General features: G+C 39.1%; 3 protein-coding genes and 1 pseudogene across 5 annotated transcripts in view; 1 reads left to right on the top strand and 3 right to left on the bottom strand.

The window, feature by feature from the left end:
• LOC138010958 (histamine H2 receptor-like) overlaps positions 1-3,466 on the bottom strand; it is a 16,941-nt gene extending 13,475 nt beyond the window's left edge. The window contains exons 1-2 of one of the 2 annotated variants that reach the window (XM_068857968.1): positions 2,099-3,466; positions 1,693-1,987 (exon numbers count right to left, since the gene is read on the bottom strand). The gene's annotated coding sequence lies outside the window, so the exon portion shown is untranslated. Of the gene's footprint in view, positions 1-1,692 lie in introns of both variants that reach the window. The other variant, XM_068857967.1, reaches the window with a different exon arrangement.
• Positions 14-1,809, bottom strand: LOC138009985 (uncharacterized; annotated as a pseudogene).
• A 139-nt stretch (positions 3,467-3,605) lies between the features above and the next one.
• On the bottom strand, positions 3,606-8,153 carry LOC138010959 (mitochondrial inner membrane protease subunit 2-like). 2 transcript variants are annotated; one of them, XM_068857969.1, is made up of 5 exons: positions 7,780-8,153; positions 6,845-6,951; positions 6,654-6,719; positions 5,297-5,423; positions 3,606-4,326 (listed from the first exon to the last, which is right to left on the bottom strand). In XM_068857969.1, exons 1-5 carry the CDS (start codon positions 7,906-7,908, stop codon positions 4,060-4,062), a joined length of 696 nt encoding a protein of 231 aa, XP_068714070.1. In that variant the 5' UTR covers positions 7,909-8,153; the 3' UTR covers positions 3,606-4,059. The 2 variants fall into 2 exon arrangements, with proteins under 2 accessions (XP_068714070.1, XP_068714071.1); XM_068857970.1 differs by having other exon boundaries at positions 5,297-5,399; positions 7,780-8,152.
• Positions 8,154-8,429: 276 nt separating this feature from the next.
• LOC138010942 (uncharacterized) overlaps positions 8,430-15,000 on the top strand; it is a 37,735-nt gene continuing 31,164 nt past the window's right edge. The window contains exons 1-2 of the mRNA XM_068857951.1: positions 8,430-8,583; positions 10,508-10,571. Of these exons, the coding sequence (XP_068714052.1) occupies positions 8,533-8,583; positions 10,508-10,571 (115 nt within the window). The 5' untranslated portion in view covers positions 8,430-8,532. The remainder of the gene's footprint in view (positions 8,584-10,507; positions 10,572-15,000) is intronic.

Genomic DNA, 15,000 nt, shown 5'->3' with positions numbered 1-15,000 from the left:
GCCTATGAGGATATCAATCGGTCCCCTTCCACGTCTGATCTTCTCGCTTGACAGTCCCAGGAGTTCGGTGATCTGTGTAATAGGAGCTGGAGCAATGTAAATCACTGATGTTTGGGATTCCAATGGCAATTATCGAATACTTCTTGTGGTCATCTTCAGAACTGACAGGTACTCGGTATTCCTTTGTTCTTATGGTTTCCTCTTCTCCACCGACTTTTGCTATGGTTACAGTGGTGTCCCTTCCTTTGAGTCCAAGTAACTCCGCAATGTCGGACCCAGTATCGAGTAGGATGTTTCCCTTTTTCTGAATTCCGTTCTGACCGTGAATGATTGCTGACATAACTGGAAGAAGAGCTCCCCTACCGGCCGCGACAGCTGCTACGCCTAATCTGATCGCGTTGCTTTTGTGTAGGAGTGGATGGTGATAATGTTCCCATTGTTTTCCGTTTTCCTGTTTTGTGCAACGCTGTCTTCGGGACCAAGTTTCCATTCTGTGTTCTCTTCCGGCCCTTTTAAGGCATCCAAAGCACACGTGATTCTCTTTGACAATCTTGAGTCGCTCGTCGACACTGACAGCAGCGAACTTTTGACATTGGTCTGGCCAATGGGCTGAGTTTCGACACATCCAACATTTGTGCCATGTTGCGTTGCTTTTACTGCTGTCATCTTTCAGGAAATGGTTAACTGAACGGGTGCTTGAACCGGTTCACAATGGCGCTGTTGCACGCATGCGTGACTTCATCTCCACTGTCATCCAGTCTATGAGCCCTTGCAATGTCGCCTTCTTTCCGTCTCGCTCCAGTTCTCTAGACCACACTTTCCGATCGTCAGTACACATTTTTTGTTCAATTATGGACAACATGTGGCTATTATCCATATTGCTGGGAACGCCCACTTCCTTAAGAGTGTTAAAACACCGCCTAACTAAGTGTGTTAGATCACAAAATCTAGCACCTTCTCCGTTTTGCAGTGCGCGGAACTTAACGATATCTTGTGTTATGGTGTCTGAGACGAAACGGGGATCTCCGTAAATGGAATCCAAATATTCCCAAGCGGCGTCGTAGTCGGTGCCAATCCCTTTAATTAAATCTACGGCTTCCTGTAGAGACACGTGCGTAAAAACGTGATTGAATCTCGTTTGGTGTACCGGGCTTCAATTGCGTGTTTGAAGTCTGCTTTAAAGATTGCGTACTCTCTCACGTCTCCGGCGAACTTTGGCAATTTTGGCTTCTCCATCTTAAAACCACAGGCGTAACTTGAAGTACTGGGATCACTAACGAAATTTAGAACTTGTATATTCTCATTCACACTATTATCTTCATTATTTAGGGGTGGTGTTGAGTTTCCCTGCCCGGCATCAACAATAGAGTTCTGTTCATTATCATGAGGGGTGGGACCGGAAACCACATCCATTCCAGATTGCATACTTGAAATTCCGACGGGGTTTGTCTCCTTACTCGCAGTTTTTTTAGTGGTTGCATTACTTTCTAAAGTTTGGTTTTCTTGGCTAACTAGACTTTCAAAATACATCTTAGCTCGCATTACATAGGTCATGAAGGAATCCTGGAATCCTTCCATCCAATTTTCCGCTTCTTCAAACTGTGTATCATCATCTATGAGTTTCGTGTAGTGTTCATGCTTGACTAACAGCTCATTGTACGCTTTCTCGACTTTATCTAAGGCGTCTCTTACCTCTGATCCTGGTCTTTTAACTTCAATTACGTTATTCAACCAGTTACCACATCTTGTGAGGGCTGCTTTTGCGTTCCTCCGGATTTTCTTCACTTTTTTCAACTCTTCTTCGGCCATTATCGGGCTGCGGGTTTACTCTTTCCACACAGGTCAAAGCACGTGGGAACCATCAACCATATCCCTCAGTCCAACGTGTCAACAAATAGAAATTGAATGTTTTTGTTCCAAGGGAAAATGGTTATCGGATGAATGACTGGATACGGAATCGTATAGTCTTTATGTTGTTTTATTCGATCTATAAGAAAGATACAAAATTCGAGAGAATTGAACCTAATGCGAGTGATTCATGAAATTGCATGGGAAATTATAATTCTCAAAATTCAAACGGTTACAAAAAGCTACTTACTTCTGTGGCGATATCCAGTCAAACTTATTTCAGTATTAACAGGTCAGCAAAACAGGTCGGCAGATCGGACAGTAAAAAACTACAGGTTAGCGATGTTCACGGTAAGATACAAAATGGGTTTTGACCTTTGTCTCTTATTTCGCGTTTCTTAAAATGTGTCATTCTAACTGAAAGATCAACTTACTTAGCTATTACGCCATCGACTGTCAATCACGCGACAAATCAAATCAAAGCAAAGGTCAATAAACGAATTAAATGTTAATCAATGAAACAGTTATTCTTGGGTTTCACTCACGTGATCAACAGCCATGTTTTTCAACAAAAACAAAAGAAGACGTTATCATAATAATAGCTTTGAATTCCCGGAGGATTGGATCGGGACACCAACATGGCCGCCATTTCATTATTTGGAGAGGTCAACACTAATTTCCATCCCTCAAACTGACATTGGACATTTCGTAACAATTACACCACGCAATATCCCATGCTAATATTGACAAGCTTACCGCTCTAAAAAGAATGAAAACAAGCAGAATTACAGCTTTAGTTCAACAAGAAAATTAATAGCGTTTCTAAGCTATGACGCGCTGATCTACAGTATTTAGGACTAAAAACCCCGTTAAAGACGGTTAACTTTCAATTGTTTTGCTGGGTACTACTATTTCAATACTCTAAAAAACTCGATTTTCCGGGACGTTGTCTCGTTAGACTAGTGGATATCGGAAACTGCAAGGTGAAGCCATCCATCCGGGTTCAACTCTATGCCTTGCCTATTGTGAATCTTCTCAGCTTGTTTAAAATCTCTGTTTCGTTGAAGTAGATTTGAAGTCTAAAGTAGACTGTACGTTGTATAAATTGAATAAAACGGGAAATGTCAGTTTGAGGGATGGAAAGAATTAATGACCGTTTGGGGAAACCAACATGGCGGCCGTGACGTCATGTGAAATCCAAAAATAGTCACCTGGAAATTCCAGGCGTCTTCAACGGGATTCGAACCCAGGACCTCTGCGATGCCGGTGCAATGCTCTTCCAACTGAACTATGAGGCCACTCAGTTGGGAGCAGGTCAATTTGTTGGGCTTCATGTGTTCCCGTGAAAGGACTCGATGAATGAAATAAGTATATATTTCTAGTGCGAGTTATAGACGAAATGGAGAAATGATCATGGATTCGAATCCCGTTTCAAGAAGAACCTAACATTTTCACGTGTCTATAAGAGACTATTGCCTAAATTGTCCATAAACGATTGCCTCTAATGGAATTTTTTATAAGCATCCTCGCGTCACCATACCAAAAAGTCATATTTCTTTCATTTACCAGAGTTAACCACAAGCGGGAGAATGCACCATTTCGGCGACTTCCGTCCTAGCAGTATAGCAGGAAAATCGTCAAATGAAGCCAAGTTCTCATGGCATAGCTGTCGAACCTCTTCCACATCTCCCACATCTCCGTGACACCGATTATTCCCGAGTTACCATCGAAAGACCTCATCAAGAATCTTGTCACGGTTTGTTTTTAACAATCTGCCAATGGCTTCTGCTTTTATTCATTTCCATACGAGAGTTTCATACACTGTATTCTCTGTTGTTAAGCCCGCAAAGTCGGCTCGCATGCTTTTCTTCTGTCATTAATTTTCTATAGTTTTAGTAGTTTTAGTACATCAAGTCCTTAGCCCACCATGTTTTTCCTCACAGTTGCTGTGAATGCGGAGTGCCCGAAAGACCTGTTGACAGTGTCTTTATCCCGTGAATGCGGTTTTTTTTTACTTTCTTTTCATTTCCCTTTCGCGACACTTTTGAGTAAGTTATTTTCTTTATATTTCGTGGAATTCTGACATGAAAATTGCACAATCTCAAACTTCACGGAGCCATTTGCACAGCAGATGGATTACAATGGAACTTAACATTTTGTGTAACGGATGCATTGTGTTAGCTCTGTCCCCGAGGGGATAAAAATCTCTTGTCAACTGATTGGTCCAGAGATTAACTCGCTTACAGAACTAGATTCATCTCCATAAGTATACGATTTGCCTTGGTTGTGATATGAAAGCCCATCTCTTTTGGTCCCTGTCTCGAGGAATTCTGGTGAATCCTTAACACTCCTTAACTCAAGAGAAGAGTCATCTCCATAGACGAGCCGATCTTCTGGAATAACATTCTCCAGTCGCTGCCATCTTTCTGGAGGCCAGACAACATGAGTTGCTTTTCCTTGAATCAGACCCAAAGATACCTGAACAAGGCAACGATCAGCAAGAACTTCCTCGCAGTAATCATAAATTGAGCGATGGTTTTCTCAAACCAAGTTTATTCAGTTAAAATACGTAAATTCAAAAGTTCATTTATGCACTAATTTGCATGCCAATCTAGGCGGGTAGTGTTAGAGCGGTTTTCAATTGAGTGTCGTATAAACCAATACCAAAGTAATAACTTCGACCAATCACAGCAGTTGCAAACAGCGAATTAAACCAATCCAAATTCGTAGCAATTCCATGTAACTTGCTCAAAGCGCGGGAAAAATCGGGCGTGCAAGTCGCGATTGCTTTTGTTTCAATGGTTGATAAACTGGCTGGAGATTTTTTAACCAATCACTAAGCGTAGCAATTGCAATCGCGTAATTACTTTCGACAGTCATTTGAAAACTGCTCTATGGTAATTTACCTAATTATGTTAATTACAGGAAATTATTAAATAGATTAATTTTAATTAATGACATGATCTTATGATTACAGAATGGAGAAAATGATTAAAATAAGGTTGTTGTATAATGTTCCTACATTTCACAACAACCTGAATGTTACATAAAGGCTGGTTAATGTGTTAGCATTTGAAAGGATAAAGGATCAAAACAACAAAAGTCATATTCTGGTTATCTTTTCGCAGGGAAAATCGAACACAGATTGGTGTCACAATCTGACAAGAAGTAATAATATTATTAACTTGTCAAAAAAATCTGACAGCGGTCCATTGTCAACGGACCAATCCGAATTTCCTGTTGCTCGTGCAACAGGAGATTTTGAAAGCGTCAGTTACCGAAGATCGTGAAGTCCCTATATCTCAATCTATCACCTTTCTCCCCTCGCACTTCAAGCAGGCAGTTCACCTAACTCAAAAAGGACTGCGAACATTCTAATAAGTAAGTAAGTAAGTAACTTAAAAAATCAAATACTTGTTAATAAAGAAATAAATAGAAATCTATTCACTGGGCCAAAAGAATTGCTGTCATGACTGTGTGAGTGATTGTCTCCTTCAACCCAACAGTGGCCTTTTGGAATATAAACAATCTTTTTTTTGTAGTTTAAACTTCTGCAGTAAAAGACGAGAAAATTCCTGTAACAAAATAATGCCACAGCCACTGAAAGACTGAACTAACTATCATTGATTGATAGTCTGCATACATTAGTACTGTATAAAATATCCGAACTCTTCTCACAGGAGTGGAGCCTGTAACCATCCATTCACATAATTACAAACAGAGTGATGCTACTGGTATGTCGTGTGAATTTTTTTGATTTTTGGTCAAACACTGAATCAGTTCTTTACTCAGATGCTTAACCCATTGACTCCCAGGATTCCCCATTGACGAGTAAAATCGTCTGGCGTTAGACAGAGTAAAAGTCTAGCCGGTTTAGGCCGGTTTGGGTGTTAAAAGGTTAATTAAAATGTCAAAAGAGTTTTTTTGAAGGATCGAATCACTACCTTTCATGCCAAAATTTTGGTTAATCTTAGCCTACATGTAATGCTTCGAAATACAACCACCACATGTACGTCTCATGCTTCCCCTACACTTCTTTCATGCTCTATTCGCTTCCTGCGTGCTTCACAACAGAACAGATCACAGGCAAGGCTTCTTCATTTCATGTCCAATAATATACATGAAAAAATTACTCAATTCTGATTGGCTGAAAGCAGTGCAGTTCAAGTGTAACACAGTGCAAAAAGTGTAATACACCAGTGCAGATTACACATTGAAATTCTGGATTATGATTGGCTAATATACAATAGGGTTTGGTCAGAACCAATCAAATTTAATCTTTGTTTTCAAATCAAGCACATACCGTGGATGGCACAATTTATGGCGCAATTTTTCCCTGATGGCGTGATATGCGTGCGTTTCTTCTGCTTAACCATCTCTAATTTTTCCATGTATACTAATAATATACATGAAAAAGTTACTCGATTCTGTTTGGCTAAGAGCAGTGCAGTTCAGGTGTAACACCAGTGCAAAAAAGTGTAACACCAGTGCAAAAAGTGTAATACCACTGGTGCAAATTACACATCAAAATTCTGGATTGTATATGATTGGCTAATAAACAATAGGGTCTGGTCAGAGACACGCAAATCTTTTGTTTTCAAATCAAGCACATGCCCTGGATGGCGCAATTTTTCTCTGATTGCATGATACGCATGCGTTTCTTCTACTAACCCATCTCGAATTTTTCTTATTCATGAATAATTTGAATTTAGTGGTAAGTGTGATGTTACTTTATTTGAGAAAAGAATACTTGTGATTATGTCATGTGAACAACAACAATATCAATGATGCATAAATAAACGTACTTGACATAATCGCCTTCAACACCTAAGACTCGCTTTATGAGGACAGCATCAGGATCTGATGGATCTCTATGGGAACAAAGCAAAAATTATTCACATGTCACAATCAACATCTTGGTCTGAGTCTAAAGTGATACCATAACAATACTTAAATAAGAAAACAAAAAATTACAAAAAAAGCCAGAAACACTCACACAAGGGTTACAACATCTCCTCTGTTTATTCCTTCAAACCCTCTAACAGCCCAGCAGTTGACTAAGACAACATCACTGTTGAAATGAGGCTTTGGATTCAATGTGGGCTAAAAAAAGATCGAAATATCAAAATTACTATTCATAAGAAGTAAACAAGAGAAAAAACAAAAGCAAAAGCTAATTCCTCTTGTATACAAAGGCAAACTTGCGGGAGATTGGGGGTTTGGTGCTCAAGCAACCCTGGTCGGATCAACACTCACGTTCTTAAGAATAACCGAGGAGAAAGTGCTGCCTTAAGCCGTGTTCACACTCAACGTTGATTATGATCAACTGAAGTATAATTCAGGCTACATGTATTATACTCCGTTTAATTTTACTCAATTATGGTTCTGTTCACATCTGCGAAAATTCAAATACAATAGGCAGGGTAACCTCGCAGTGTGACACAAAATGGCGCCATATCGCTTGGCTGCCACGATTATGGATGGATGGATGGATGGATGACCTTTATTTAAACACGATAAAAATTAAAGCTACAAGCTTGTGGGTCATCACCATCTGTGCTTGAGGCGAGAAGAGAACCAAGGATAGCTTCCGAAAATAGAAGAAGACAAATCCAAACCTTCGCTCCATAAAGCGATTAGGAGTTTCGTCTGTTCGGGACACTGAAAAACGCAGACTGCAGACTGTGCAGACCGTCTCTAAAATGAAAATCCGGTTAGCCTGAATTAGGCCTAAATAAGATTAGGTTAGCCTAATTAGGCCTAAATAACATTCAGGTTAGCCTGTTTACCGTTAGCACGGTCTCCACAGTCTGCCGTCTGCGTTTTGGCTTGACCGCGTCTGTTCATACCACCACGTGCTCGCCATTCTGTTCATGAAACTGATGGGATGTGTGCGGTATATAAATTCATTACCATTGAAAAAATTTATACCTGCATAGATATTCCATGGACTCCTTTTAGGTTTGCTACATTCTCTACTATTGTCACTGCGATCGGGAATCCCAGAGCAAACCCGAGAGCAAAACGGCCAAGATAAGGACGCAATGTTTGAAAAACCATTTCTGATCATTCATGGCTCAAAATGGGACTGAAAAGCTCTTTCCATATGTGGAGGATAGGAGCACGAGAGCGTCCGCCATGTTGAAATTCGATAGCTCGTCCCAGATTCCGGTCGTAAAATTTCCTCCAAAGTAAACTCGCAATGTGTACGAAAAAAATAGTATCTATCGAAGTAGTTTTAGCGTGGTGAGTTGAAGACTATTCATTTGCCAATAATAATTCCATGCTCCCTAATTATAGCATAATGTTACGTCAAATTGAATGCGTAAGTTTTCCTCAAATCTTGAAGGGAGGGGTGGGTATGGTGTCAATGGTAAGAGTTGAAGAAGGCGATCAGTGGAGAATTTCTTTGCTACGAGACGAGTCAAATTGTAATGATTATATTATTGTATTATTGCCTGAGAGAAAGCCCAAAACGTATATGGTAAAATAAACAAATCATTGAAGACGTAACCGTCACGCAAGGGCTCACGCAAGCTTACCTCAGAAAGCAGCTACTTCATGTATTCCTTATTATGCTGACTCTTAGAACAGCATGTTGCGTGATTGCCCCGTGACGCCATGCAAATAATTTTTAATTTGTCAACGAATATAAATATTTATTGCTAAAGGGGTAAGAGGGGCATGGAATCAGATGGCGATAAGGCTAGTGCAGTAGGTTGCCCATCAGAAACGGTAAGTTCAGTTCAAGATATGTTCGTATTAAAGCAGAGTGATTAGTTCGTATTAAGATATGTTCGTATTAGAGCAGAGTGATTAAAGCAGACTCTGATTAAAGCATGTGGCATTTTGGACATCTTTAATATTAAATTGGGCTCTCAACGACCCCGGAACATTGCGGATGCCACACCGCAGCATCAATCACCTTTGTTCATACGTGCTGCTTTATGGCGTAGCAAAGTATTTTGAGCTTGTTACACTGTGGGTACATATCAGGAATATTGAACTTGCAGCACATGCCTGTCGACGTGAAAAGCACAAAGGGAAAACACTGCTGCATTAGGAAGGGGGAGGGGAGGTGGGGGGGGGGGGGGCGGGGGGTTTGAGTGGTGGTTGTCATGTGAAATCTACAATAAACGACAAAAGTAGTTGAGACACTGAACTGGGAAGACAACAATTAGGAAAAAGTCACCTTAACGTTACATTTTCCACTTGCACTCCCCCCTCTCTCCCTGCCTCCCCCCTTCAATGTTGGTAACAGAAAAAGGAAGAGTTGGGGATAAGAAAACATCATTGTTTTGGAGTGTGGAGGAGGTGGGGGGGGGGGGGGGGGAGAAGGGGGCGAGGCATTTTATGGAAAGACTTTACGGAAGGGATTTATCCAAGATAATTTCCTTAAGGTAATTCCTTAGTATTGCATTGCGCATCCCTACTGCGCACGATTTTCGCGTCATTAGCGCGCACACATGAGCACATGCACATACAAAACGTAAGAGATTTCGCTCAAACTAAACCCCATAGCGAAATAACTGCTCCTTTTCTCTCAAACGAGCGCGGTGACCCCCGATTTTTTTTTCAGGTATTTGCTAAGAACAGTCTAATAAAGAACATATTTGAAGAAAAAAAGTTTGATAGTAGAACATGAATTTTTTTTGGAAAACAGTTCCGTACCGGGGTGTATTTTACCCAAGGCGAGGACTTCAAGCTAACCACGGAACTGTCCCAAAAAGTGCAATATTCCCACAACCAGGGAATCAAAGTCGGTGTAAATGAAGCATTACTGCTTATCTAAATAAAAGAAGCTTTATTTTCAAAATAAAATTTTGTGTCTTTGAAGTAACCAAGGCTTAATTGTGTATGAAGGTGATTCGAATTTTTAACGCGAAAACAGTAAAAATACCCCATTTTAAGAGCCTGCTGACGCGTAAACAAGCACGGTGACCCCATTTTTTTATTGCATTTTTTAAATGTTCATATCATGAATGTTAATTATGCCAAGTTTGCAAAAACGTTTGATAGTAGAACAATTTCAAGGGAATTACCTTAAAGGGGAAAGTGTCTCAACCCTTTTGGCACTTATTGTAGACTTTATTCACTCACTTGATTAAATTCTGAGTGAACAGACAGGTTGGCGTCACCTCTTTAGTCCACCTGAGACAATGAAACTGCACAATAGTCAACATTTTATAGTTCGATCTGTGCTCAGGTACCAGGCCTTTGAATAAAAAGAGGCTGGAATTGACCTTGTTTTGAATTACAAACCGTACTGCTTTTCTGATGTAAATGAAACTCATTACTGGTAGTATTACAACATGATTTACATAATAAAAGCAATGAGGTTTGTATCAAAGCATTACGTCAACTCCAACCACGCTTTTACTCAAAGGCCTGGTAGCTAAGCACAGAACTGTAAAATGGTTGATAATGCTTCCCTTTCAACTTCATTGTCCAACTTCAATGTTGACTCCATGCATCATTCTAACGTAAGTAAGTAGTCCAGCCAGGGCACCAAGGGCAGGAGTATTCAACATTTGGTATTTGACATTGGGCATTCTAATTGTTGTCAAAATCCAATTGAGGGTTGCTTCAGATGTGAAAGGGTTATTAGAGTGTATTGACTAATGACACAAAATCATTCTCCTTTTGAAATTTTTACCAGTCTTTAGCAGGAAAAGCCAGCATTTGCCAAGGATGCCCTGGACAATATCTATGCAGTCAGCAAGGTACAGAACATTAACATAACAATATGTGATAACTGTTACGAATCTGGCCATTTGGCTTGTTTCGTTGAATAGAAGTACAGTCATTGTAGAAAACTGGGCAGCTGTGGACCCAAGATCAGTGAGCAGGATCAGTGTATTTATTTTCAGTCAGTTTTATTGAGTTCTAGTTGAGCAGTGCTGACCTAGTTTTGCAGCCTAATACTCAGTCCATGTTATGTACTAGTAGTTAACTCTCTCAGTGTTTCTTGCACCCTATCTGTGCCTTGTCTATTGGGAATTTTAGGTCTGCTCCTGCATTCAGTGTGTTATGAACCATTATTTTGTTAACCCGCCATTGATCATGACCCCTCAGGTATCCCAGGACACCCCCATATATATATATCACTATTGGATGAGAACCCGTGAAAAACCTGTGAAAAACCTGTGAATTTTCCTGTGAAAAAAGCTATGAAATACTAATTTTCATGTGTTTTTTCAAAGGTTTTTCATAGGTTTTTCACAGGATGTGAAATTTTGAAAACCTGTGAACAGGGCACTTTTCACAGGGTCAAAACCTGTGAAAAAACCTGTTAAAAAACCTGTGAAATAAAACCTGTGAAAAATCCTGTGAAAAAACCTGTGAAAAAGAATCTTGCTCTGGAGCTTTTTCACAGGTTTTTTCACAGGGTCTAAAATCTCAAAACCTGTGAACAGGGCACTTTTCACATAGTCACAACCTGTGAAAAAACCTGTGAAAAAAAACCTGTGAAAAAACCTATGAAAAAGAATCTTGTTCTGGAGCCTTTTCACAGTACGTACAGGTCACACGCAGGGTCAAAATCTCAAAACCAATGAACACGGCACTTTTCACATGGTCCCTTGAACTGATTACATCGTGTTCATTAATATATTGGCAAAATTTGACAGGCAATATGACATGTCATTGATGAGTAACATTCCTTCTTCTGACAATTGAGACATGCATAGCTATAGGTCTGTTGGTGTTCTGGTTTACTTTTAGGTAAACAACATTTCTAGATCTGTCACAAAGCGGCAAGATTATGACGCCTCGCGGTAAACATAATGAAGTAACCTGGAGTGCTACTGGATACCTCCAGATAAAGCCCTGATACCATGCCTTACGAAAGTTTCCTAAGGCTTTGTATGGGACAACAGGAGGTACCTACGTACAGTGCACACGTTTTCCGTCCTTTTCACAAGGATTAAGCTTGTGAGATGTGCAAGATTTGTAAAAGTTAACTGTGGGAAAAGGTGTTTAAGACAAATTAGGACTTTTTTCACCTTCCCAAAGACTTCTTAATTAGTTGTAAAAATCTCCGAAAAAGTTACTTTTGCACAGTGCAAAAAGTAACTTACCGGTAGTTGAGGTTTAAAATAATTTGTATAAATGCCAACAACAAAATGTTCAGCTCTCACAGCCCTTCCAAAATTATGAATGCATGCAGCATGCATGCTCTGTATGCCTGCAGCATGCATACAGTGCTTGCATGCAAATTGGCACTTTGTGCATGCATGCAGGGGAATGACTAGTTGCATGCAGAAAAAAGTGAGTGAGCATGCACTTGAAGGAGAAAATTGCATGCATGCAGGAAAATGCAAAATGCTTTTGCTTGTTTAACAAATTGAAAAGTAATCAAATTATGGAGGGGACATATAGTTTTTGACTGCTTTAACCCTTTGACACCTCAACACCATAGGAGTCCCTTCCAATTCACAAGTAAAATCTGTTGGCATTAGACAGAAAAATCTGTCAATAGTTTTTCCCAGGGGTTAATAAGAGTTAACAATGCTGTAGAGAATAAAAAGGTGACATTTTTTCATTTGTTAACATTTTTATTGCCCTCAAAGAAGGAGCAGTTACTAAATGAAAGAATGTTACAGCCTGAAAGAGGACCTTTCAAAATGTAAAAATTGAACAAATTTATCTCGTACAGTCTTAAATGCTGTAAAAAATGACTTCTATGATAATCCTTGTTGTACAAATATAGTAAATAGGTGATTGTATCATGTACATGTCCATTTTAGGTTCTTGTTAAGTTAAATAAGGCTTAAAATTCATTGTGTTAATGGCATTCTTCTTAAATGTTGCCACTATCAGCAGATGTCAAAATCAACAAAACAATCTCATCATTTTGCCTGTACTTGTGCCGACCGCCTCTTGTTTCAATCGCCACCTGGCCAATGTTCCGGTTCACGGTACTTGCACTGTATGATTTGGGGTAAATTCGTCTGAGAAAATCTGAAATTCATGCAAGAAATATAATTATTTTAAGCAATTGAAGAGTTTGAAAGTGAAACCACTGAGAATATAATTTTGGCCTCAATGAATTTCTCACTGCAATAAACGTTAATTAATATCAGACTGTGTTCTGCTACTTCGCTCGGAGAAATCAGGTACTTTTTCCCCTAAATTCATTTTTGATGGACTTGAATGTACTTTTTTTAACCTCAATTTCAAAATTATTATCAGATTTGACACTGCTATCTTCGAGCTACAGTGAACCTTTCTTTGTATTTTTGCCTAGACCAACCATAGCATTTTTTACGTAATTCAATTACGTTTTAAGTTGCGTCTGCAAACATATGACGTTTTATGCAAAACAGGTTGTTATTGAGTAATTGTTACAAAAGAAGGTTAAAACTTAAGATCCTAAGGAAATGTTATTACAATGTAAGTGTTATTTTCAGCTCACCGGTATTGTAAGTATCTAAGTAAAAATTAATAATAAATTTAAACAAACTGTTACAAATAAAGCCATTGCTGTTGAGAAAAAATCTTCCTTTATCTTTTCTACTCAATTTGGTGCCCAGAACAGAAATCGCAATACAGAGCTTCCAGATTTCAAAATTTTCTGGGGTAGCATACCCCCAGACCCCCGCCCCTTCCTACACGAAGGTAATGGCTCCTTGTTGATACAGTCAGCTAATTGAGTTAAACCAGCTGCCTACAGTACTTCAAATTTTATTGAAACCCCTGAGTTTACATGTATTTACAAAGTAAAAATGAATAATTTCTTGTTTCACATTATGTGTTAAATGAAACAGTTACCTTGAATTAGAGTCAGCCTGTGTTCATCAAACTTCTGCTTAGGCTCCTTTCCAGGTTGTGGCGGAGATCTGTTCTTGGCTGTTGTACCAGAAATTGTACAGACAGATCTTTCAAACACTGTGAACATAGTGATGGCTAGTATCCTAGCAGCCCTAGACACTGCATCAACATTGGCTGCCTTGGATTTGAGATGTTGAGGAACTTCACTCAAAAATGTGCTTTGCACTGAACAGCTGCTGAGGGCAGTTGTGATAACTTGGCTGCTTTTCGTTTTCCCAATCATATTTGCTGTTTTCCTCCACAAATTCTTGGCAATCATTAATGTGATCCACAGGCTTTTTTTCAGGCTTTGGATAGACTTTCAATACCTGCAGGAAAGAGGGATTTTAAACCATGATTTTTCAACAAATACATTAATAATTTATTGGTTTACTATTATCTCTTATTAAGTACAATTATGTACATCCTGGCTTTAAAGTGGTACTATGATCAAAAAATCATTTCCTTTTTTTCTTCTGATTTTGAAAGCATGTTCGCTGAACACCTAACTGGCAAAATGTTGAGCTTTGAGTTTTATCCAAAGGCTGTTTATTTTGAGTGTAAGTTTTGGATTCCATGGTCCGCCATTACTCACATTCAAAACTGGCTGATTGGACCTCAGAGGGATGGATCTAGAGAAAATGACGTCATTTACTCACTAGCTTAAAATTTCAGCGTGTAAACGCAATTTATTATATATGCAAACCACGGGTTGAAAAGTCTGAAAGCCCGAAACTCCCGTGCTGCATATTAATTAGGCCGCGTACACACGCATTGCATTCTTAAACTAGCGAGTGTTTGACGTCATTTTCTCCTCGACCCAGCTCTCTCAAGATTTTGAAGTTAGTAATGGCGGACCAATGTATAAGAAAATTCCAGCTAAAATAAACAGGTGTCTTTTTAAAATCAGTGAGTTAGCGTTTAGTTAACATACATGTAGTTTTGAAATCCAAAGGAAAAACAAAATATTTTTTTGGTCGTAGTACCACTTTAAAAAATGTTGGATTTGTCATTTTATTCTCATATTTCTTAATAGAAACATTCACTTTCTAGAAATCTAATTTCCTAATCTAGCTGACCAGTTCCAGTTTATTGGTTTTTTTCCCTTTTAGGTGTATTAACCATTAATTGACAGGGAGTTCTAATGTTGACTAAGTGAAGTGTCTGTTTAACGAATAGATTTCATTAAGAACAGAAAAAATGTATCGCCGAATGTGTCACTGATCACTGTTCTTACCAGATTTTGACTTTTACTGTGATTTATTACTGAATAGATGCATGGAACATGGAATCCATTATTTTGTTATATATTTTTTTAAGAGGGAGTTTTAACCACCAACC

The sequence above is a fragment of the Montipora foliosa genome, chromosome 7 (assembly GCF_036669935.1).
Source record: "Montipora foliosa isolate CH-2021 chromosome 7, ASM3666993v2, whole genome shotgun sequence".
Lineage (NCBI taxonomy): Eukaryota > Metazoa > Cnidaria > Anthozoa > Scleractinia > Acroporidae > Montipora > Montipora foliosa.
This window is presented reverse-complemented; position numbering and strand designations above follow the sequence as displayed.

Bases quoted from the DNA above. Each gene is read 5' to 3' on its own strand.
- LOC138010959 (XM_068857969.1), bottom strand. From the start codon at position 7,908: ATGGTTTTTCAAACATTGCGTCCTTATCTTGGCCGTTTTGCTCTCGGG. The intron at 6,952-7,779 runs GTATAAATTTTT...ATCTTTTTTTAG, and splicing joins TCCATGGAATATCTATGCAG to CCCACATTGAATCCAAAGCC. The intron at 4,327-5,296 runs GTGAATAGATTT...TGCCTTGTTCAG, and splicing joins ACAGCAATTCTTTTGGCCCA to GTATCTTTGGGTCTGATTCA.